Source organism: Megascapheus bottae, chromosome 8 (genome assembly GCF_031878675.1).
Source record: "Megascapheus bottae isolate mThoBot1 chromosome 8, mThoBot2.hap1, whole genome shotgun sequence".
Lineage (NCBI taxonomy): Eukaryota > Metazoa > Chordata > Mammalia > Rodentia > Geomyidae > Megascapheus > Megascapheus bottae.
Window position 1 is genome coordinate 16,120,726 of NC_143516.1, and position 24,714 is coordinate 16,145,439.

The window sequence follows — 24,714 nt, forward strand, 5'->3', positions numbered from 1 at the left end:
AAAAATTGTTTATCCTCATGTTACATCAGAAATAACCTGAATTTTATCATCAGCTATTTACAGAAAAACAAAAAAAAATTAAGAAAACATTATGGAGTCAAGTCCCTCAGGCAAGAAAGCATTTTCAGACACTAGGCCACAAAGAAAACAGATTTTCTGATATATAGTAAGTAAATTTTGAACATTCACAATACATTATGGTATTAAAATGAACAAGAATAAATACTTATTGAATGTTACTTTGTGCTAAGCACTTTGTGTATGGTATTTCAAGTTTCCTAACAAACTGAGCAAAACGATTTTGTGACACAATGTAGCTCAGTCATCCTGCCATGTGCTCTCCTAATGGGAGAAGGAAATAGGAGGTGATAGTTATTTTTAGTATATAAACAAGGTTTAAATTAAAATCTCCGTATATTTAACCCTTTTGGACTCATTCAAGACAGTTGTCAATTCTAGAGACTATCCCAGAGTACTAGTTATCCAGATACAAATGTGAATCCTGTTTCTTTGTGAAAAGATATGAGACTTTTCATTCAGTTTCATTCATTCTAACACATTTATGTAGAGAAAAATGATTATGAATTAGTGATTCACTTTCTTTCAAAGAGATAGCTACGGGTGTCAGGAATCTTTTTTTTTTCCTTTTCCTAAAGGATTATGTAGGTCACAAGCATCCTTTAAAGTCCAGCAACTCTGTAGCTGTGGAAAGAAACTGTCAGGCATCGGGCGTGGTTACATTCCACTATCATACAATGTAACAGTGACCTTGTTAGGGCCTGCCAACCCTACCTTACAAGCTTCCTTCCTATCCAACTGACCTAATGAAGTAGAATACATGTTTCACAAAAACTTGACAAATACATTGTTTTTAATTAACAAATTTTTTTAACTATAGAAGCATCTACAATTCTGCAACTAAGTAGAAACAATATTTTAAAAAAAGGACAATTCTATCATGCAAATCCATACAGACATTTGGATCTGTCATAAGTTAAACTAGTTAGAGAACCCTTGCATTTATTTTTTTTTCCTCAGCACACTTGCTGGTGGTATGTAAGTCCGTAACTCCACATGAAACTCAAGAAGCTTCTAACAGAATCTGAAGACCCACAGTCTTGGGCATCAAGCCATCTACATGCTATAGATATGGTCTTACCCCGTGGCAGCAGAGGAGAACCTTAACTTGAAGCATCAAGGTGCCAGGAATTACTACAAATTTCTTTTTTTTTTTTAATTTTTTAATACATGCAGTCAAACTGCCTATGAAGCAAACGCCGCCAGTTCACCATACACTTCCATGGGCACGGGCAAGCAGCTGGGAACTAACATTCAGAAATCTAAGAGAGACTCTACTTCGTCACTTCATATTTTCTTCTGTGAAATTGTATATTTTTAACAATAATATCTGACATGGATATAAACTGAGTTTGAACACAATCTCTTTTGGATTCACCTAACTTTTTGAATGTTCATATTTGTTTTAGCAATCTTGAGGAAGACGGAAACATAACCTTTAACCTAGAATATTCTGGCAATCTGTATTAAAAGTTTAACTTACAATTCTGTGAAAAGTGTTACAGTTTATTTTTCCAGATATAAATTTGAAAAAAAATCCTTTAATGTGTCTAAATTAGGAAAGTGATTCCCAACATGATTTTGTAAAGGTGTGTCTTCATTTTCTGAGGCAAGGTTCAATGGACATTTTTAGAATCTTGCCAATACCAGCCTTAAGTACTCAAAGATTATTGGATCCACTAAATGGACAATGAAATTGGATGAAGCTGCTGCTGAATGCTTCAATAGGAATCTGATACACACAGAGTCACTGTCATAATCAACGGAACTGAAGTCTTCCTTAAAATTGTGCTCCTGATAGGCTGAAGATACAGTAATCGACTATTAGTTCCTTATGCCAAAAACACATGGCTCTCTCCTGAACAAAGGCTTCATTCTCTGCCTGTCGTCAGCAACCTGAGGGCCTTCTGCAGATTTTGTACAGCGGTGCTCACATCTTCATACTGCAATGCACTGCCAGCGTATTTGCAGTATTTCTGCGCTCTCGCAAAGTCCTCTGGAGTGAGACGGATATCCCCTGCAGGAAGAAGAACAACAAAGATATTTACTAGACTACAGAAAAATAAGTACACGCTTACACTCAAGATGAAGGCAAATATTTAAGGTTATAAAAGGTTATGAAGGTTGTGTTAATGCCATTTGCATTTGGTAATTTCCATTATTCTTTTGTTAGATAACTATTATATGATAGAGGTATGCAAATAGACAATAGTTCATATGAGCAATGCTTTCCTATAAGAAAACACACTAAAACTTTTTAGCAAATTAACTGTAAGCAAGGCCCCTCTCTCCTTCCTACCACCTTAGTTTGTGTGGCACAGAAGGCAGCTCAGGAGTTTATACTAGACTGGCTGAGTTACTCTTTCACGGAACGATACATGTAGACTAAACCCTCAACTTTGATGAGCAAGAATATAAATATAATCCTCAATATAAAAGGTGAATAATGTATTTTATGTAAAACATTACATGCATTTCTTTTTTTCCAGCAATAAAATGTTTTACGTTTTTATGTTAGCCATGTAAAGAGTTCTTAAGATTTTAAAAAAAAATTATTATTAAAATACAGTTAAAAAACTGTGGACAGATTATTCTCCAATATTTATTCTCAGTAATTTTCCAATTATATACACACCTAACATAGCTTAAAATTTAATAAAATATTTCATTTAATCTCAGCTATGAAAATATTTGAATATGTATTTCCAAGTATAAGATTAAAAACTGAGTTAGTGACTCAGCCCTACTGTTTTATGGAAATTTTTAGGAAATTGGAAGGAGAACTGATGGGGGGAGGCAAGATACAGAATATAATGAGAAGGATGAGCATTAAAATTCTCTTTATAAGGCTAAACCTAGTTTTCAGATGTTTCCAAATATTGTTATTAATAATGAAAATTATGTATTATCTAAGTTAAGAGGATGTGGCAACTCCAGGTAATTTTGTAGTAAGGTCTAATCAATATTTTCAAAAATTTTAAGTCCTGATAAAATATGTGTAATTCTAAAATTTTAAATCTCAAGGCCAAACATCTGTTGAGTCTGTCACTGAACATATTTTTGACATTAAAAAGTAAAGTTTATACAGTAAAGGATTAAGTTTCAGATTTTAAGGCAATACTTATAAATTTGCAGTGACATACAGTAATAGTTTATGGTGTTACATAATCTTCACATACTTGCTAAGTTAATATCATTAAAAAAAATTAAACGTTCTAATGTTAAAAAATTATTTCAGTTTCCTTGAATTTTAGACACAAGGATGAATCAATTTTGTTTCTTCACAAATTCTTGAAATTATGTATAGTCAATTTGGTATTTGTTATGCAGTCAACCTAAAAAAACTACTATCCTTCAGTTCTACTGATAACGTAGTCAGGTGTACTTCAGCTTCTATTCTTTTTTGGGTAAAAAATTTCAGATTCTTTAGTAATTATCAAAAAATTAAGAGCCTCAGGTGTCCTGGGTACACACATCATGTAGGTAAGCAATACGGGTTCTCTTTAACACTGTACATTTCTACTTTAACACTGCATCCTTTAAACACAGAAGGCATCCATCCAGAATTTATCAGACTTTCTGGAAGAGTGCCTGTGTGCTCAGATTAATCTTATTTTAAAGCACTGGCCTTTGTATTGTTTGCTGACATATCACTACTACTAAGATGTAATTATATAATGACAAGAACTGTTACTATTTTAAGTTTTTATAAGGTAAACTTAGCCACCAATGATAAAAATATTTTAAGGCACAAATATTACCTTTTTAAAGAAATGACACTAAAGTATTTTAATTGAAAAATAGATATGGATATATAACTACAGACATGAAGAACAAACTATGTAACTCATGTAAAAATACAAAACTGATTTACAGTGATAAGCATAGATTTTGATTCAAAATAGAATCTAAAGGCATATTAAGACAATATGTTTATTTTTAATAATTTAATAAACTCAAAAATATTTTCAGGGCCGCGAGTTTGGCGTAGTGGTAGAGTGTTTGCCCAGCATGTACGAAGAACTGGGTTTGATTCCTCAGTATCACATACATAAGAAAAGTGGAAGTGGTGTTGTGACTCAAGTGGTAGAACCTTGAGAAAATCCAAGGACAGAGCTCAGGCCCTGAGTTCAAGCCCCAGGACTGGCAAAAAAAAAAAGTATTAATGAAACATGTAAACTAAAAAGTTTAATTGAAGCTAGGTGCTGGTGGCTCATGCCTGTAATCCTACTTACTCAGGAAGCTGAGATCTAGAGCAGTGTAGTTGGAAGCCAGCCCCTGCAAAAACATCTGCTAGAATTACATCTCCAAAAACAGCAAAAATCTAAAAGGCTAGGCTGGAGGTGCAGCTCAACTGGTAGAGAGTCACATTCTACACATTTGCACAAAGGTATATACATAGAAAGATATAGTTTTGTTTCTCCCTTTTTTCCCTTTAAATAGGGTTACCTTTTCTATCATGTTCTGTGTTTTGCCCTTTAACTTCATATATACAGACAAGACAGAAAACATACCTGCATACATGTAATAAGAGGAAATCATGATTATTAAAGTATATTTAAATAAAAATGAAATCCCATATCACAAATGAAGAAGCAATCTATGAATGAGAAAATAAAAATAAACTCTACATTTGACCTGAGGTGATAAGCAAAGGGAAATCAGTAAAGTAGGAAATATCATAGTATCAGTCACCTACCAATTAGTTCATCAAAATAACCACAAAGATGTTGATTTTCAAATTACTTGAGACAATCTAGTACAGAAAAGGAAGGTCATAATCACAATATACAGTAATTTAACACCAGCTGAATAATTTAATATCAGCTTCCACGGAAGCTTTAGCTATATATTATAGTTATATCTACTAGAAGAGAGAATAAAAAAAAAAGAAGTAGAAGAAAGGGGAACACATGCAATTTCCTTGTTTTTGATTATATGATACTCTTAGTTCATTTGAGAATCTAGTGAACACAGGCATTGAAAGAAATTTGTTCTGAATTAACTAGACATTCAAATTTAAATAAGAACATTTAAATACCTGGTACACCCAAGATCATATTATAAAATAATACCTTAAAACAGAGAATACAGTATAATGTACACCACATTCAGCTGACTCACCCTGGGAAATTGTATTGAACAGTGCAGGATCAATGGCCGAAATAGTCTGTGGGGCAGGCTGGACAGTATTGCTTGTGACACCTGCAAATCAGAAATGACAAACAAGTGGAAAGTGCTACTCCTCTTTATCATACACTAAGAAAGAATTCTGTGTCTGACTGTCTTCCTTCTCCCGTTTCCATTTGAGGTACTGGGGATGGAACCTTGGCATGTTAGGCACATGCTCTACCAATTAGGTTTTACCTTCCATAGCACATTATTTGTGAAGGTAACAGACTCTCTCATCGCATTTTAATTCCTTATCCATATTAATTATTTCTGGGGAAAAAGTAAGATATAATTACAATTGAAAGCTATGAGATAAATGTTATTTCATCACCTTATAATTTAGAATTATACATAAAATTTTATATTAAATCTGTATTAAAGATGGCATTCTTATACATGAATTATTAATTTGACTTTTCTTTAGCTTTTGTCAAACCCATGGTATTAAATAACTAACACTGAAATATAAGCAACATACTAAAAGTTGAAGATCATTACTTTGTAAAATTTAGGAAAATGTGGTTAAACTTTCCAAAAATGACTAAAATGACTAAATTAGCAGAGAAGGCAAATGAAAAAGAAAAGCTGGTTATTACAAACCAATGAAATCAAATAATCTCCCATAACAGGTAACAGGTCAAACTGGAATAGGGTATATGAAAACTGGCTATTAGTAGTAGAGATAATTAGAGGAAAACACACTGGGATAGGGGAACAGGAACAAAAGAAAGTCAGAAGATAAATAAGGAATTTTCTAGAGGTATAAGTATGTATTGTACAAGACTTCTAGAATAATGCTTTCACAAAGCTTGATGAAATTCTTAATAGTTTTTCAGGGACAGAAGTTCTGTCTCTGAAGAATTTATCTCTACCTAAAGGGAAAATGTGGTTGAAATATATATATATATATTATTTTACAGTTTTTGTATATAATTATATTTTGTGGATGTTTTGAGAGAGGGCTATCCCATGTAGCCCACGTTGGCCTTGAACTTGTTGCCTCATCATTGTTAAGACTCTAAGCATGTGTCACCAAGTCTGGCTTGCAATCATCTTTTTTTTTTTTCATATGTTTTTTATTGTAATTAATAGAAGGTTTACAAGATATTTGCCAGATAGATGGTGCATTAATTCCCATACATTGATACCCTTTCACATGTCTTGGTCCCCATTTCCCTCCCCCCACCCCCACCCCTCATCTTGTTTTCCCCCCTTTCCTATCCAATTTCAAATAACCAAATACAAATATATCCAATATATCAGGTAACAAAGTGAGATACTGTAACAATATGAGATAACCAAGGGACAGCAAAAGAGATGAGAGATAATTTAGTACCTTAAGAACAACAATCATTCATTATATGGCTTATGTTTCTATATCCTAGAGATCCTTTCATTTAGCATCATACTATATGGCCTTTTGTATCAAGGTTTTGCTCTATTGCAAATATATGCTAGAAGAGCCCAAGGTTTCTACTGATTATGATAAATGAGGGAAACCATTGAGCTTAAGTTCCTTTGAGTCTGACTTACTTCACTTAATATGATTTTTTCTAAGTCTTTCCATTCCCGAACAAATGGGGCAATGTCATTCTTTCTGACAGCAGCATAGAATTCCATTGTGTACAATTACCACATCTTGTTGATCCATTCATCAACTGAGAGACATCTAGGTTGGTTCCATATATTTGCTATGGTAAATAGTGCTGCAATGAACATTGTTGTGCTAGTGGATTTAGTATGTCCTTGTTTCTGGATAATTGGGTAAATGCCAAGTAGTGGAATTGCTGGGTCATAGGGGAGCTCTATGTTTACTCTTTTGAGGAACTGCCACACTGCTTTCCATAGTGGTTGAACGACTTTGCACTCCCACCAACAATGCAGTAGTGATCCCTCCTGGCCACATCCCCTCCAGCATCTGTTGTTATTAGTTTTCTTGATCCTGGCCATTCTAACTGGAGTGAGGTAGAATCTTATAGTTGTTTTGATTTGCATTTCTTTTATGACCAGAGATGTTGAGCATTTCTTCATGTGTCTATAGGCCATTTTTGTTTCTTCTTCAGAGAAGACTCTCTTTAAGTCTTTGGCCCATCTTTTAATGGGATGGTTGTTACTTTGGAGATTAGTTTTGGAGTGATTCAATTTTTTGAGCTGTTGATATATGTTAGATATGAGGCCTTTGACTGTTGTATGGTTGGTGAAGATCTTCTCCCACTCTGTAGGCTTCCTAATTAGTTTACTAGCTATGTCCTTTGCCATACAAAAGCTCTGCAGTTTAATGCAGTCCCATTTATCCAGCCTTTCTCTGATTTGTTGTGATTCTTAGTCTTTATTAAGAAAGTTTCGACCTGTGCCAAGTAGGTCTAGTGTATCTCCTATTCCTTCTTGTAAAGTTTTCAGTGTGTCGGGTTTTACCTCGAGGTCTTTGATCCATTTGGAGTTAATTCTAGTGCAGGGTGACAAAGAAGGATCCAACTTTAGTTTTCTGCAGGTGCTTAACCAGTTCTGCTAGCACCACTTGTTGAAGAGGCTATCCTTCTTCCATTCTATATTTTTGGCTCCCTTGTCAAAGATTAGGTGGCCATAGGTTTGTGGTTTAATATCTGGGTCTTCAGTTCTATTCCATTGGTCTTCAGGCCTGTTCTTGTGCCAGTACCAAGCTGTTTTGATAATTATAGCTCTGTAATAAGAGTCTAAAGTTTGGTATTGAAATTCCTCCTGCGCTGTTCTTTCTGCTAAGAAGTGTTTTTGCTATACAAGGTCTTTTATTATTCCATATGAAATTTTGGATTGCCTCTTTTATTTCTTTAAAGAATGACATTGGGATTGCAATCATCTTTTTTATGAAAACATTTTAACTAATAAAATGCTTAAAATATAAAAAGACATAGACAAAGTGAAGGGAAAACTTTTAGAAGTACAAAAATCATAACAGTTAAAGAGATACTAAACTGAGAGGAATAGTACAAAGGTAAAGAGTAGGCAGACTGAGTTCAGTGCAATCACAGGAAATAAACCTGAAAGAAATGCACAGAGCAGAATGTCAAAGAAAACACCAACACCTAATAGCAAAATGCAAATGCAGCACTTCTGAGACCGTCACACCACACAGTTCAGGTAAAGGTTGGCATTATTTATCACCTAATCCTTTTACTTTAAGTGAATTTTATTCTAAGATGTTCTGTAATATTTACAAAGTATAAGAGGAATATACTTCAAGAAACAAACAAAAAATAACTTACATTCTAATCACCTACATGTGGTATTTACAGAGAGAGCAGAGCACAAGAAGCAAACATTTAAAAAAAAATCACCATTCCTATGCTCCTTACACACCCTTTGCTTTTTTGTGGAAGAACTAAAAACTGTAAATTAGTACATACTATTCTTTTCAGCTATCTTAAGGATTTCCCTTTGATAAAAGTGCATCCTGGACCTTTATTTAAAAGAAAGTAAATCGTTCTTAAATTGAGTAAGAGGGGAAACATCTGCTCTGTTTATAAATGAACACTTATTTTGATTTTTTAATAATACAACTATGAACTGAGTTTAAAATGCCTCAAATATAATAGACAAAAATTCTAGAGGCTAAGGAGAACCAACAATTCAAATCAATATTAACGGGAACTGTGGTACCAGAGAAGTAGGTTTTGATTTGGCAGAATTTTAACTTTTTGCAGTTAAAAGACTTTTAAAAGGGAGAGGGCAAAAACATAAAATCAGAGAACTGGGTTCAAACATTGGATCTATTACCATGTTTGCTAATGTTCTTGGGATAACTGGTTAGTTTCTTTGGACTTTATAAGTAAGAGATCACGTGATGGCTTCTAACATAGCTACTGCAAAGATAAATGTTTAATAATTAAATCCATCCACTGGAATATAAAGTTCTAAGTTTATTTACTGTTCTAATGAATGAGAGCAAGCAAGAGAAAGAGAGAGAAAGAGAGAGAAAGAGAGAGAGAGAGACAGAGAGACAGAGAGAGAGAGAGGGAGAGAGAGAGAGAGGGAGAGAGAGAAAGAGAACATGCATGTGTGCTTTACTTCATGCCTAAGTTAATATAATCAAAATTTTTTTATTGGATTTATCTAAAAGAGTGCTTTTACTAAAAAGTGTTTTCATATACATATAATAAATCTCTATTATATACTATCAATACATTAATATTAAATTCATATATATCTACAGTTCTGTTTTTTAAGGTATAGTTTGTAAACCATACCCTTTGGATTATCTTTCTGAAGATTTTGACCTGGTACATCAAGATGTGACACTCCTTTTGAGTCACAAAAGCATTTTCAGTGCTACTTTGTCATTTCATGTGATGTCTCTCTGTCACAGACATAGGAAGGAAAAAGGAAAACAGAGAAGGAAAAGAAACAAATTAAAGCTTAGTACTGGTCAACATTTATACTTTTTTTAACCTTTAGTAATTAAACAGGAAAAGTAATATGTAATTTCATTTTAGAAAAAGACTGCAGAGAGTTGAATACCAGTTGAGTACAACAAATGTTAAAATTCAGTGAGAAAATATATTTGTGGATTGAAATGGAATTTAAAGATTATTTTAAGTAAAAATCATTATTATGAAGCAAAATATAAGCAGTGGCATCCTTTTTCTATTCTGAGGGAAATTCAACAATTAAGTCTTGGATTTCTTACCTGTGCCATGTGGCACTTCTGCAGGTGTATTAGCAGGAGCGTGTGCACCTGGAGGAATCTGTATTCCAGTAAAGCTGCTTGAGGGCATGTGGCTTGGGTCATAGGTTGAAGAGGACGATGGCTCAGGTGGCTGAGTGGGCAGAGAGGCTGCTCCAGCATCTTCATTTTCTTCAACATCTCCTACATAGTAAAATACAAAACATATACACAATGTTAAGGAAAGAATTCATTCTGAGATATAAGTGCTGTTGAGCATACTTATTTTGTTATAGTCACATGACAAGAGGAATCTACAAATACAATTCGACTTCAAATAGTTCTTAAGTAGGCTGTTTCTCAAAATAATTCTTTAATTAAAATAATTATGTCTGACTAAATGTAAGGACCTCCAGGATAAGGAAACAAAAGCCATATAATGAGTGACTGTTGTCCTTAATGTACTATGTTACTGCTCATCTCTTTTGCCATCCCTTGGTTATCTCATACTGTTACAATATTTCACCTTGTTATCTGATATATTTTATATGTACTTAATTGGTTATTTGAAATTGGATAGGGAAGGGGGGAAATCAAGATAAGCGGGGGGAGGGTGGAAGGGAAATGGGGACCATGTCATGAGAAAGGGTATCAATGTTTGTGAAGTGATGCACCTTCTATCTGGTAAATATAATGTAACCCTTCTATTAATCACAATAAAAATTATTAAAAAATAATTATGCCTGATAATATGCTTCCTGCTTTTCTTAGGTGACCATTGCCAAATCCATGAGTTGTTTTGCACACAGTATATTTTAAAACAAACTTTCCTTACCCACAACAATAAAGTCATTTTTGGCAAAATATGTCACATTTACATGCCAATATGAATTGTTTTTTGACAGCTGCCTTTTAGTCAGTGCTTATTATGTACTAGCTACAAGTACAGAGAAGGAAAAAATAAGGGTAAAGACAAATATAAAGAATAGAAAGTAGAAAGAGAAAATAGCTATAAATAATAGGGTGAAAGAGGTCATATGAAAGGTGATGAAGACAACAGAGACATATATGAACAATTGCTTGAAAGAACACTCATCCAAGAGGTGAGACGACGAGTCCCGTACCTATGGGGAAAAAAAAAACTTCCTCTGAGGAAAATGTGCAGTCTAGACAGATTATGCTTGAACGTTACTAAACCCGAGAGTAAGAAGCAATAATAATCTCAACCTGAAAGTAAAAAGCAATAACAATCTTACTTAAACACTTTCTGAAAAAAGAAGAGGAGGGAGAGAAATTCCTCTCAGTTTGCATTATGGGGTTAGATATCTTGATAATGAAATGTCAGAGTCTTGAAAACAGTAAATAGATTTTTAATACTAGAATAAAAATCTAGCCACATAATACAAAGTCCTGTGTCAATAAGTGAGGTCTTCCAAACAGTGAAGGTTTGGTTCAACATGTAAAAAATTCTTCAATATAACATGGAATAAAGATCAAAAGCTTTGACTTTAATACACACATAAAAATTAGGACCTCAAAAAAGAAAATTCGTCATCCACTAATGAAAAATACTTTTAATACATTTTCAAAATACCTTTCAAAATCATGTAGTATCATACAGAGTTAAAAAAGACCAAAACTAACCAAACAACCCTAAATAGGGGTACAATAAGCAAGATTAAAAAGCAAAAGGCATGAAGATTGAGAAGAGGTAAAAGAATTTGCAGTCTATTTTTTTTTTTTTTGTCAGTTGTGGGGCTTGGACTCTGGGCTTGGGCCCTGTCCCTGAGTTCTTCAGCTTAAGGCTATTGCCTTACTCCTTGAGCCACAGCCCCACTTCCAGTTTTCTAGTAGTTAACTGGAGATATGAGTCTTAAGGTCATTAATGCCTGGACTGGCTTTGAACCAGGATCCTCAGATCTCAGCCTTCTCAGTGGCTAGGATTACAAGCACGAGTAGTCTATTTTGTATACACAGACACACAGCTGAATTTGTAAATTAACCAGTAGGACGAATTAGGTAAATTTAACAATGTTATACAAGATACAGTGGGTTCTATACACTAAAATATAGATAAAATTAAATCAAGAAATAATTCTATTTATGAATGAAAAAACCTGGGAGTTAAATTTAATGAAAGAAACCTATGATAAAAAGTATAAAATGCTATTAAAAAAAGAAATGGGAATGTATCCATTTTCTCTGAATCAATCTATAAATCTAATATAATACTGATCATAATCATAGTCCCAGCAGGCTTTGGTTTTGATGGGGTGGTACTGGGGGTTTGATCTCAGGGTCTTGTGCTTGTTAGGCAAGTACCCTATCATTTGAGCCATGCTCCAAGCTACTTTTTGATTTCCAGTTACTTTTCAGAGTAGTAGATTTTTTGCCTGGGCTGGCCTCAGACCACAGTCCTCCTTAGATGGGATGGGATGAGTCACACTTTTGAACGGCAATCATCTCCATTTTCCCAAATAGGACGTATAGGCATGTGAGGCACTGTACCCAATTAATGGGCTGATTTGCTTTTAGACAGAATTTTAAAAATTACTTGGAGACTCAAAGCTCATAAAATAACCAAGATAATGTTTAAAACAATAAAAAAAAGAGGAATTCTATTACTTGGCTTTTAAGACTCTTTTAAAAGGCAGTATAAATATAGTGCTGGCATATGTCAGAAAAATTTATCAATGTAATTGAATGGAGTGAGATTTACATGGCTGGCTGAAGTTTTGACAAGGGAATATCTGTAACAAATGAAGGAAGAACAGAATATTTTATGGGTATGAGGCGATGGTTAGGAACCCTAATTTTCCTCTCTGATTTTCTGTCTCTGTCTCTGCCTAGGTTTCTCTTCCTCTCCTTCTTTCTCTTACCCCCGCCTATATACATAGCCCATATATCCCAGGCCCCAAAGTTAAAGTTCATATATAAATCTTCGAGGCAAAAATAAAGAGTATTTCTGAGGCAGAGGAATGTAAAGATATTTTTAGGATGCTAATCGTAGTTCACAAAATGCTACTGAATGTTTAACTTACTTTAATGAAAACTCACAAAAAAAAAATCACACAAAAAAGGGAACACAGGAGGACCATTGCATTTTATTATCGTTACTTATTAATAATTATTTATTAATAACAATTTCATAGCACGGCCTACTAAAAAAGAAACACCATATTTTTATGTCTGAATACAATATGTAAATGTCACAGTTCCTCAGGGACATACTTGCATGTTTCAAGTTAATTTGCTCATGTCTATAAAGACCATGTCTGTTTGAAATCATTTCCATATTAAATGCTTGTCAATTTTATATAATAAATGATTTAATTTATATAGTGCCTTCAAGCTTGCAAATCACTTTCACATGTAATTATTAGGCTTAAAAATCCTGAAGAGTCACTTTGTTATTAATGCTTTATAAAGGAAGATGAGGTTCCTTGTGGATTACAGCCTTCTCTAGACCATAGATTTACAGAACCAGAACTTGACTTTCTTAGTGTAGGTCCTACTGTTTCCAGTAATACTAGACCAGGAATAATATATTAATATAAATATTGAAACCACTCTAAAATTTGAATTTTTTATTCTTCATGACACTAAAACTGCCATATTTTAGCTTGCACTTTTTGACTTATTGTTTTACACATACTTCTTTTCTTACTTTAATTCTGATATTAAACAGAGTTGATTAAAAATTCTAGGGTTATTGCTTTTTTTACTAAGGTTTAGAGGAACACAACCACATAGATTTGTTTACAAAGGTCTGTGGCCACATTTACACAATAATAGCCAATTTCAACAATTGTAACACAGATTATAAGGATCACAAGGTTAAAGTAGTTACTATATAATCACTAAAAAGTATTTACTGGGGCCAGGAGTTTGGCCTAGTGGTAGAGTGCTTGCCTAGTACGCACGAAGACCTGGGTTTGATTCCTCGGTACCACATACACAGAAAAAAGCCGGAAGTGGTGCTGAGGGTCAATTGGTAGAGCTCTAGCCTTGAGAAAGTCCAAAGATAGTGCTCAGGCCCCTAGCTCAAGACCAGGATTGGCCAAAAAAAAGTATTTACCGAACTCTGAATTAACGGCCACAGAAGATGCCGAAAAGTTGTACGACAAAAGGCAAGATTATTTGCAATTTTCTTAGTCTACAGAACAGTTTTGTTGTGTCTTTCTACATGTTGGATCAATAAAATAAACGAGAAAAAAGCAGTTTTTCTTTTTATTTCATTATATATTAGCTAAATGCCAAGTGAAATAATGCTGTTATTTTTTTCATGATTAAAAAATTTAAAAACTACTAACTATGTAACGGTGTATTTTCTTATGTATAAAGGTTCTTTTTGTTTTAGGCCAAGTGCAATATAATATGTATATGCCATTTGGGTGAAAAAAGGGAGCTACATGTGTGTACATTTTTCTACTTGCTTATAGACTCAAAAACAACTACTTTCAAAGCATATAAAATATCAATAACATTTATTTAAAACATAAAATTGAAAATTAAGTTTTGGTAAAATCAAGGAAGAGGGAGGATGTGGTAAATAAGGCTGATTTTAATTATTATTTTTTTACATATTCTATAATTCTAGAACCAAAAATCAAATAGATACACAAAAAATACTATTCTTTGTGGATTGTAAATACTTTCTAAATTATATATGGATTACCTTTCCTATGTAGGAATGGAATCTCATCTACTTTGTTCACATGGACCGATATTATTGCAGCTGGACTAATTTCTTGCTGTCTTCTAAATTTACAGTCTCACATGTAATTTTCATGGATGGAAACAAAATCACAGTCTTCTTCCCCCCCTCCCCCACCCCTCGATATATGGATGTAATCCAGAGCAAAGTAAATTCTTCACCGCTGAGCTGTATCCTTAGTCTTTCGCCTGAGAACTTTGTATTCTACTCAGCAATTGCAATTCCACTAAGTCGTTTTACTTAGAGCAAATGAACACATACCGTGGTCTTCCTCAATTCCAACAGGGCCTGCTTGAGGTGTCTCCCCATTCTTCAGACAATTGTGTATGTATGTGGCCTTCCACCGTGCATACTTCCTGTGCTTTACATTCTGAAAGAAAATATTTTTATGTTGATGTTAGACTAGCATAAACAAGCAAAAAGAAAGCAATAAGCATGTAAGATTGTCTTTATTTTTGAGATTAAGCCTATTTTCACATACTACAGTTCTGATGATTTTACCAACTCTAGGACTTAACAGACTTGTGAAAGGTAAAGTTACTACAAACACATGCCCAATGCTCCTGAATGGTGTTTTTACATGTTAGGGTCCTCAATTGAAATACGAGTATCTTTCCAGCAGAATTTGAAATTCTAATGCACAAGAGCAAAATAAATGAGGCAGAATTTTAAGATCGAATACAGAAGACAGTAACAATAATTGAGCTTTTAATTTTTAATAAAGAGCTGTACAAACCAAGGAACATAAAAGAAAATAAAAACTAAGATAGTATAGTAGTTGACAATGGACTCATAGCCAGGCATATAACTACTTTATGCTGCAGGTTACTTAATAACTTTGTATCTAATTACCTCAGTTCTAAAGGGCAGTACCATACTGTTGTGTTACAAGAGGAACTGAAGATAACCACTGAAGGACCTGCTCTTCCTTTCTAAGTTATATATATTCATTTCCACTTTTTCCCAAGAATCACTATAGTTTGTTTGACTTCACGCTTTCCAAAAGAGTGTCTACATTTAAAGTCTTCTCTTTATTATAGTTACGCTGGGAAAAACTGGGTTAGAGTATTTGCTAATTTCTTTTATTAGTTCAGAGTTGGAATGTGCCAGTGTCTTAGTGACAGGGATTCCATATGTGAACCTGTACATCACTAAGTAGGAGTTATTCATGAATAACTTACTTGGAATTGGCAAACTGAATGGACACTGGGAATTTGGCCAATCCTAGGCCATTCTAACCTTTGTGAAATATTCTCCATCCCTGCTTTTGTGACGTTTTCCTGGTTTCCCTCTTCCCTCCTCTACTTATTCAATTATCCATGTAAGGAATTGCCAAATGATTTTCCCTTTCCCTAGACTGAAAGGTAGTTTTCTACCACTCAGGAAAATTAGAGAAATCCTTATTTCTAACTGCCATTTTTAACAGAAAACTGGGAAACAATGATCCCACTTTTATTTGGCAATAATGATCTGAATTGAATAGGAGCTCTCCTCACTCCTTTCTCCTAATTCACAATGTTGTCATCTGTTACCTGGTGCTATTTATTATCTCAGAATGTGGTGCCTTTAGTCATTAAACATGACTCTTGTCATCTGGATTATTTCTTAGGTGGCTTAATCACTACTGAGGTCTCCATCTGTGTGTGTGTGTGTGTGTGTGTGTGCGCGCGCACATATATATATATACATATATATATATATATAATTTTTTTTAGCCAATCCTAGAGTTTGAATTTCGGGGTCTGTGTTTATCCAGCTGCTATATTTGCTCAATTAGTGTTCTACTACCAGATGAGTATTTTGCCAGTTATTTTGGAGATAGGAGTCTCGTGGACTTTTTTGTTTGGGTTAGTTTCAACCTGGGGTCCTCAGTCTCCTGAGTAGCTAAGATTACAGGCACAAGCCATTGGCATCTGGCTTCTCAATCACTCTTAAATTTATAACTGATCTCACAAATATCCCATGGATATGACATCTTTACCTAAAGGCCAGACACTACCAAACTTAATTTGCCCCAAACTATTCTCGATTTCCCCATAGCTCTCTTCATGCCCCAGAACTTCATTCTCTGAGGTTAGAAATATAGGAGTTATGTCTAGCACTTCTCTTTTACCTTGTTGCCCCCACTTAATTGATCAGGAATTCAGGTAGTTTTTGCTTCTGTAATGTATCTTTAATTGGTCTCCATCTCCCCATTTTCTCTGCAATATTCCCTTACCACATTTTCCTCACTCAATCCTCGCAAAAACATCTTTCTATAAGCCATTCCTAGCAATCTCCAGTGGTTTCCTGATGGACCCAGGTGTACACACTGCCATACTCACACCACATGGCCTACACCAGGGTCCACACTGTTCTTGGCTGCTCAGCTTCCTGTCAGTGCTCCTCTCTTGTTCTCTACCTAATATCTAGCTTTGGGTACACGCTTCTGTCTTTAAACATGCTGAAATAGATTGCCCTTCCATTCAGCTAGTCTTGTAATATTTGAGAGCCAAATGTGGAAGTGAAGTCTGACTTCCCTATATTTCTAGGTTACTGTAAGGACATTTCAAATTATAACCTGCTATCTCTGCCTGTTCCTTTTGTCATCACAAGCTAATGCCTCTCTAATCAATGCACTAAGCACGTCACAGCCTCAGAAAGGTTTTTGTCACTCTTCCCAATCTAAGAGCATTCAAATGTTCTTTTATTTTTCCTTTATCATACTCATGTATATTCTAGAATAAAAGCTCACTTCACAAAAGCTCAATCAAATATAGAGGACTGTTAATATCAAACTTTTTGCTTTCTTCCAGAACACAGCAGCTGCTCAACAAATGCAGTTTTCATTATAGGATGGCTTGATGCTCATGGAAGTTATTCTCATAATGTAACATATTTGTTATGTAATGGAATACTGAGGACTAGGTTATTCAATTAGAAGTAGTATATAGGTATACAGAACAATTTCCAGTCCTGAATCATATCATTCATTCTTGTCTTCTTTTTTTTCATTCTTTGAGAATAAAAATGTGCTAATACTCATTATGCCAGATTTTTAATTTCTCAGAGTTGGACAACTTGAACAAATGCTAACTTCCAGGCCAGTATGACTACTTGCATTTATTATTTTCCAAGTAGCACTTGAAAATTTTTGTTATTACTCCTTTGCTCCACCAAGTAAAACTAATAAAGGTAATTAAATGACATACTTCTGGTGGCTTAAAGCTAGTCATTCAGCTAGGAATCAGAATCAAAGCACAACAGAATACTATTATAAAAAGGATAAAGGCGCCGGGAATTTGGCCTAGGGTAGAGTGCTTACTTAGCATGCATGAAGACTCGGGTTCGATTCCTCAGTATCACATACATAGAAAAAGCTGGAAGTGGTGCTGTGGCTCAAGTGGTTGAGCCCCAGCTTTGAGAAATTCCAAGGACAATGCTCAGGCCCTGAGCTCAAGTCCAGGACTGGCAAAAAAAAAAAAAAAAAAAAAAGGCAGAAAAATAGGAGTATTTGAGGAAACAGTGTGAGATACATATTATATTCTTATATTGAGTAGAAGATACATATTAGTAGAAAAACATATTAAGGGCTGGTTGTAAGAAGATAAGACTAAAACGAGTTTCAGATTAACATTGTTATGGTACTCACTATAAGTTAATAATAACTTCCACTTATAATTTGAAATGTCCTTACAGTAACCTAGAAAGATAGGGAAGTCAGACTTCACTTCCACATTTGGCTCTCAAATATTACAAGACTAGCTGAATGGAAGGGCAATCTATTTCAGCATTCAAGGCCTGTGACAAAATTTATACTGCCTGGTCTTCCTGTCATTCCTACCATTCTCCTTTATCTATCAGTTTTCTTTTCAAAAAGCCCAAACTCCTCCTTCCTCAAGACTCAGCTCAAATATTTATTTTCACTAAGCATCCCTGATTTCTAAGAAGCTAGCATTTATTTTTAGTTTAAATCTTATTGTAAAGGTGATGTACAGAGGGGTTAGTTAGTTACGGAAGGTAATGAGTACATGTGTTTTAAAAAAAAATGTTACCCCATCCTCATTTTGTTCCACTTTCCTCCCAAGAATTTAACATTACTTACTTACTCAAGGCAGGCACTATGCTAAGCACTGATAATGACGGGATGAGAGTTGTATATGGGTATTGAGTCCAGTATAGAAACCAGGCAATAATTGCTATCCCTGATTGTTGTTCTTATTTCAAGTTTTTGTGCTAAGTTTTTACTAAAATGAGATATCTGAAGCAATCAACATAATAGCAAGTTTATTTTGGTTCACTGTGTTAGAGACTGTCCATGAGGTAGCACCACTCTATTGGCTCGGCCTGTGGTAAGGGAGCAGTATTGTAGGAGTATGTAGTGGAAACAAAACTACCCACCTCAGGGATAGTGAGCAAGAGAGAGCAAAAGAGTGAGACAGGAGATGCAAAGACACCTTGTCTCCCGTGTGAAAACACTTCCAAAGACCCAAGGACCATCCACTAAGCCTCATCCAGGAATACCTCCACCACTTTCTAATGATGTCTTCTTGAAAACCAAGTATTTAACCCTTGGAGACATTTATCTGAACCATACCAGCAGAGTATCAGGTATCTTTTTTTCTCTTAGGGTTTTACAATTCCATCATTACAGAGTAGAATGCTATTACAAAAGTAAAATAACTCATCCAAGGCCATACACCTTTAGTTGTGAAGGCAACTACTTTATTCAGGATTATCACACTTCAACTTACAATTCATAAGGAAATAAAAGGGGCTTTAAAAAGTCAGTTAACTAACATATACTAGTGTAGGCTAAATATTGATATACATAAAGAAGATCATTTTGAAAGTAATGTTTAAACTATATATGCTTTGAGAAGCTTTAAAGAATAGGACAGATCTTCCTCATCTGAAGTAACTCAATTCTGCCTCTAGACTGGGTAGAAAAGTTGTAACAACTTCAGAAGATTCTTTTAGTCCTAATTTCATAGTACAAACAGGGTAGAGAAGTTTAAACCACCTTGGGTTCCTTTATTAGTTCATAAATTTTAAGAAAATATTAGCTTAAGCTGAAAAGAGTTCATTTCAGTCAACACATTAAAAAAAACTTTCCCCATAGTAGATAAAGCAATAAAGTTTGATTTTGTATTTCAGTTTCTAAGACACCCTTGCCTCAGTACCCTGGCATTAGTGTTTAGCAGAATCACTAACAGTTATAATTCAGCTAGTGTATGCTTTCATGCTGTTTTCTTTAAAATAGATTGCTAGTTATTACACAGTATTTTAAGAGAAAAATCCAAGATGTCAATATTTTTGAAATCTATTACCTCCTTTTGGCTTATTATACATCGCTTCTGGGAAACAGGAATGGTAAAAAAGAACTTTCACTCTTGTTCCTGGTCTCTAAGTTCCTGTTTTCTAATTGGATTGGGGAAGGTCACGGACAACTATAAATTTTAGCTAGAGTCAGCAGCAATGCACAAACGTTTTCATTGAATTTTTAATTCATTTGCACTTGCTATCCCTCAGAATGACTGGCAGGAAATGCTGAGGCTAGATCAAGTGTTCTCATGTAAGGATGACATGAAAATACAATTTACAACGTAATTTTCAGGCCCTAACCATGGAAAATCCACTACAAACCATTTCCAATAGCATATCAAAGAAGCATCTTGCTGGTGAATATTTTGTATGCACAGTCTTCTCTAGTTTCCACCCAAACCTGCAACCCCGACAGTCGTTAGGAATTACTTCTGTACTGCTAAACCCAGTACTTAGATGTCATTTTTTCTCATATTATTACCATGTAATTTATCCTTTCATACTTGGACTCTATTTTTCACTTGTTTTTCTGGTTTTGTAGACCTCTTTACTTTTGTGCTCCTTCAGTCTAACTATATGAGTTCATCTCATGGTTTAACGGTGAAATGCCATAAATTTCAGGTCTTAGATCCTTTTTGTATTCTCAGTTGATGCTCTCAACAAGAGCATCATGGCTCCGCCATGCTGCCAACACTCACAGTAATATCTAGCATTCAGACTTGTCTTCTGAACAGCAGGATTTAGACGTCCACTATCCACCTCAACATTTCACTCACATGCTTAATAGCTTTCTTAAAGTTCAAGATTAATGCCAAATCACCCCCCATTAAATTTGTTCCTCTAGTCCCTCTATGTCACCATAGAGGGACATTTAAAAACATTTCTTTTTCTTTACTTTTGAGAGTCTTACTATGTAGTCCAAGATGGTATGGAATTTGTGGACCCCCTGTTTCTGTCCACTCAAGTGTTGGCACTACAGGAATGGACCACTGGATTGCAACTACATTTTAAACAGTTACAACATTCCAAATGAAACGTGTTTTTTTGTTTGTTTGTTTTGTTTTTTAATTTATTTTTTTTGCCAGTCCTGGGCTTGAGCTCAGGGCCTGAGCACTGTCCTTGGACTTTCTCAAGGCTAGAGCTCTACCACTTGAGCCTCAGCACCACTTCCGCCTTTTTCCTATGTATGTGGTACCGAGGAATCAGACAAAGATCTTTGTGAGTGCTAGGCAAGCATACTAGGCCAAACTCCTGGCCCTGAAATGCTGAAATGCTTTTTTTTTGGCCAGTCCTGGGGCTTGAACTCAGGGCCTGAGCCCTGTCTTTGGGCTTTTTCCTCAAACCTAGTACTCTGCCATTTGGCTTTTTCTGTTTATGGTACAAAGGAATTGAACTTGGTCTTTGTGCATGCTAGGCAAGCACTCTACCACTAGGCCAAACTCTCAGCCCTGAAACTGTTGTTTTTATTTTTTTTTTAAATCTTTTTCATTTCATATTCCTAGGATGCACACGACGTTGGTTTTCCTCAATATTAGTAGTGTGAGGTTTAACAAGACTCTATTATGAACTATTTCTTTTTAAAGTTATTTAAGCAAAAGATCATTTATAATATTTCTATGGCAAAGAACTTTGTTCTTTCATCATCTATTCACTTTATAGTAATGAATAGTATGGACCTACTGATTCTTATCTATCATTCATTACTACTGGTCTTAATAATATACATTTTTTTCTTTTTCTTGTCAGTTCCAGGGAAGAACACAGGGCCCCGTGTTTGCTTGGGTGAGCTTCCTTGCTCATGGCTGCCACTCAGTAGTTTTAGAAATGAAATTTTTAGGAGTACTTGTACAGGCTGGTTGTAATTGAGAACATTTCTTTTTGAACAGTATCACACTCTCCTTCATTTTCTCTCTGTTCTTTCCCTCCTGAACAACTCCCATTTCTGACTTTTAACCACACATTTATAGTTGTAATAATACTCTAAACAGGATCCTCAGGAAACTGATTGTGAAGGATACAAGTGTGTTAACTGTTTTGCTCTATTACATTTATATATTAACCAACATCAAAAGTATAAGACAAGGTCAGGAGTTTGGCCTAGTGGTAGAGTGCTTGCCTAGTATCCACGAAGACCCAGATTCACTTCCTTGGTACCATACAAATAGAAAAAAGCCATAAGTGGTGCTGTGGCTCAAGTGGTAGAGTTCTAGCTTTGAGAAAGCCCAAGGACAGTGCTAAGGCCCTGAGCTCAAGTCCCAGGACTGGCAAAAAAATAAAATAAAAGTATAAGACAAGAACAAACAAACACTGAATAAGGATGTTTACAGTTTAGACAAGTCCTCCTAAAACCCCTCATTCATCACAAACAAATATACTTATGCACACCTACACAAATGCTCTGCACACATGTATATGTAATATCTTGAGAGAAGAATCCAGAATAGTTTTAAAATGCAGTCCTTTAGATCTCAGTCTCCTATACAGCTAGGGTTATAAGTATGAGCTACTAGCAGCATAGAATTATACTGGCATGCTAAATTGGAAGAAAATCTTGTGATGTAGTCAGAATGGGCCTCAAACTCATGACCCTTCTGTTTCAGCCTGGTACTTGTGCTACCATACCTGGGTCAGACTGCTGATAACATAATCAAAAGGGACCTTTCAAGATGGCTGTTGGGTTCTTTAATGAACATATTCTCTAAATTTCTGGCACAATAAAGTCCTGTTTCACCTACAGCTTTCCTTGACTCAACTAAAGAGTCAGTCCTATACATAAGAGTTTTGATGTTACAGAACTCCAGTATTTAGAATTCAAAATCAGACACTAGAAGTGTTGACTACAATTTTATATAGTGAGAGTACACAGAAACTTTTCTGTGTGCCCGTTTACATATTCATATGTACTATAAACATTAACATATTCATTTATTTACTGATATATATACTATTTACACATCAATTCAGTTCATGTATTCAATAACATTAATTAATATGGTTTCTCCAATTCCAACCTAACACCACACTACAAACATAGTTTTTTCTCATCTCAAACTATAAACTGCAAAAGTGAGAGGTTGATATCCCTCAATTTTATTTACTCATTTGGTTAATAATAGAGGATAAAGTAGTCAATTTTATAAGTGCCAACACTTACTCCAGGTTAAACCTATGAACACTGCAATATTTATTTTAACTATGAAACTGATATGGATATTGTTATATATGTAAATGTTATATAATTTGATGTTTTGACAAATACATATATGTGTCTATGTAAATCACTTTTACCAATATAAATTTCTTGCTACTCAGAAAGCTTATTTCCAGTTCAGATCATTTCCCCTCACCACAAGAAATTAAAACTATTTTCTATGTTTTTATTAAAATAAACTAGGCAATTTTTAGGAAATCATACACATTGTATTCTTTGATTCAGGAGTCATCGTGTCAGAGTCTACCCGAGCAGTCACTTCCCTTTTATGTCTTAGCAACACCCTGGTTTGTTTATCAGCTCCCTTGATGGTAGACATTTAGGTTGTTTCCAGGTTTGGGCTATTATGAGTAAATTTCCTATGAACAAGCCTTTTTTATGGACATATGTTTTCATTTCTCTTGGACAAATTCCAGAAATCCTTTTCTGGGTAGAAGTGTAGGAGTATGTTTAACTTTATAAAAATCTGCCAAATCTTTTCCCAAGGCAGTTATAACATCTAACATTTCCAACCAAGCAATGTATGAAAGGTCTTTTTCTCCTGAATTCTAGACAACATTTGAGTGGTCAGTTATAATTTTATTCATTTAAAAAACTACTTATTCTGTCAATGACCAAAAGGAATATTAAAATCTCCAACTATAATTACAAATTTTTCTGTATTTTTGTTTATGAATTTTGGTTTCTTGTCACTTGAAGCATAGATATTTTTAATTATAACATCTTGATGAAACTGAACTCATTACTAATATGAAATGTCCCATTCATTTCTAGTAATATTTGAAATTTATATCACCTAATATTAATATGGATGCATGTTCCTTAATTTTAAAGCTGTCTTTGTATTTGAAGAATGTCTTTTATAAACAATATACTATCAAAGATTGATTTTTTTTTTACATCTGGTTTGAAAAATCACTACTTTTAAACTGGAACATTGGACCATTTACACTTAATATACAGTTTCACATCTGTTATTTGTTTTGTATTTTTTTCCCTTTCTTGCTTTATTTTAGGCTTACAAAGTACACATGCATAGTATATTTCATTTAGTTATCTATACTTTAAATAAATGAATAAAGCATAGTCTTTTACACAACTGATATTACTGGTTCAGTGTTCATTCCTTCCTGTAAATTAAAGCTTCTATCTGGCATCATTTTTTTTAATCTAGTAAAATGCTACTTTTAATTGTCCTTTAGATCTACAGTATAGATCTGCTACCAGTGAGTCAACATGTTTGAAAATGTCTTTTACTTTATCTTCATATTTGAATATAACATAATTTTAGGTAGAATTATTAGTTCATAGTTTTCCTCCAATCTTCAGAACTATTTTCTGTAAAATGCGAAGCATGTTTCATTGAGATTGTTGGGTCTGTAACTGCTTTTTTCATTCTATTTAGAAAACTTATTTTACTTCTTCAAGTATCTTTTCATCTTCTTTCTACTACCTTTTTGGAAATCTAAATGCATATCAGCCATTCACTTAAGAGTAATGATAATATATATGGTAATAATAATGTGTTTCTAAATATGCCCCTTTAAATATAAATGTGAGAGACTGACTAGGATAGTTCATGAAAACTTTCAT

At 34.4% G+C, this 24,714-nt stretch overlaps 1 protein-coding gene across 1 annotated transcript in view; it reads right to left on the reverse strand.

The window, feature by feature from the left end:
• Positions 1-395: 395 nt before the first annotated feature.
• Vta1 (vesicle trafficking 1) overlaps positions 396-24,714 on the reverse strand; it is a 43,928-nt gene continuing 19,609 nt past the window's right edge. The window contains exons 5-8 of the mRNA XM_090338024.1: positions 14,868-14,976; positions 9,914-10,093; positions 5,203-5,283; positions 396-2,095 (exon numbers count right to left, since the gene is read on the reverse strand). Of these exons, the coding sequence (XP_090194150.1) occupies positions 1,950-2,095; positions 5,203-5,283; positions 9,914-10,093; positions 14,868-14,976 (516 nt within the window). The 3' untranslated portion in view covers positions 396-1,949. The remainder of the gene's footprint in view (positions 2,096-5,202; positions 5,284-9,913; positions 10,094-14,867; positions 14,977-24,714) is intronic.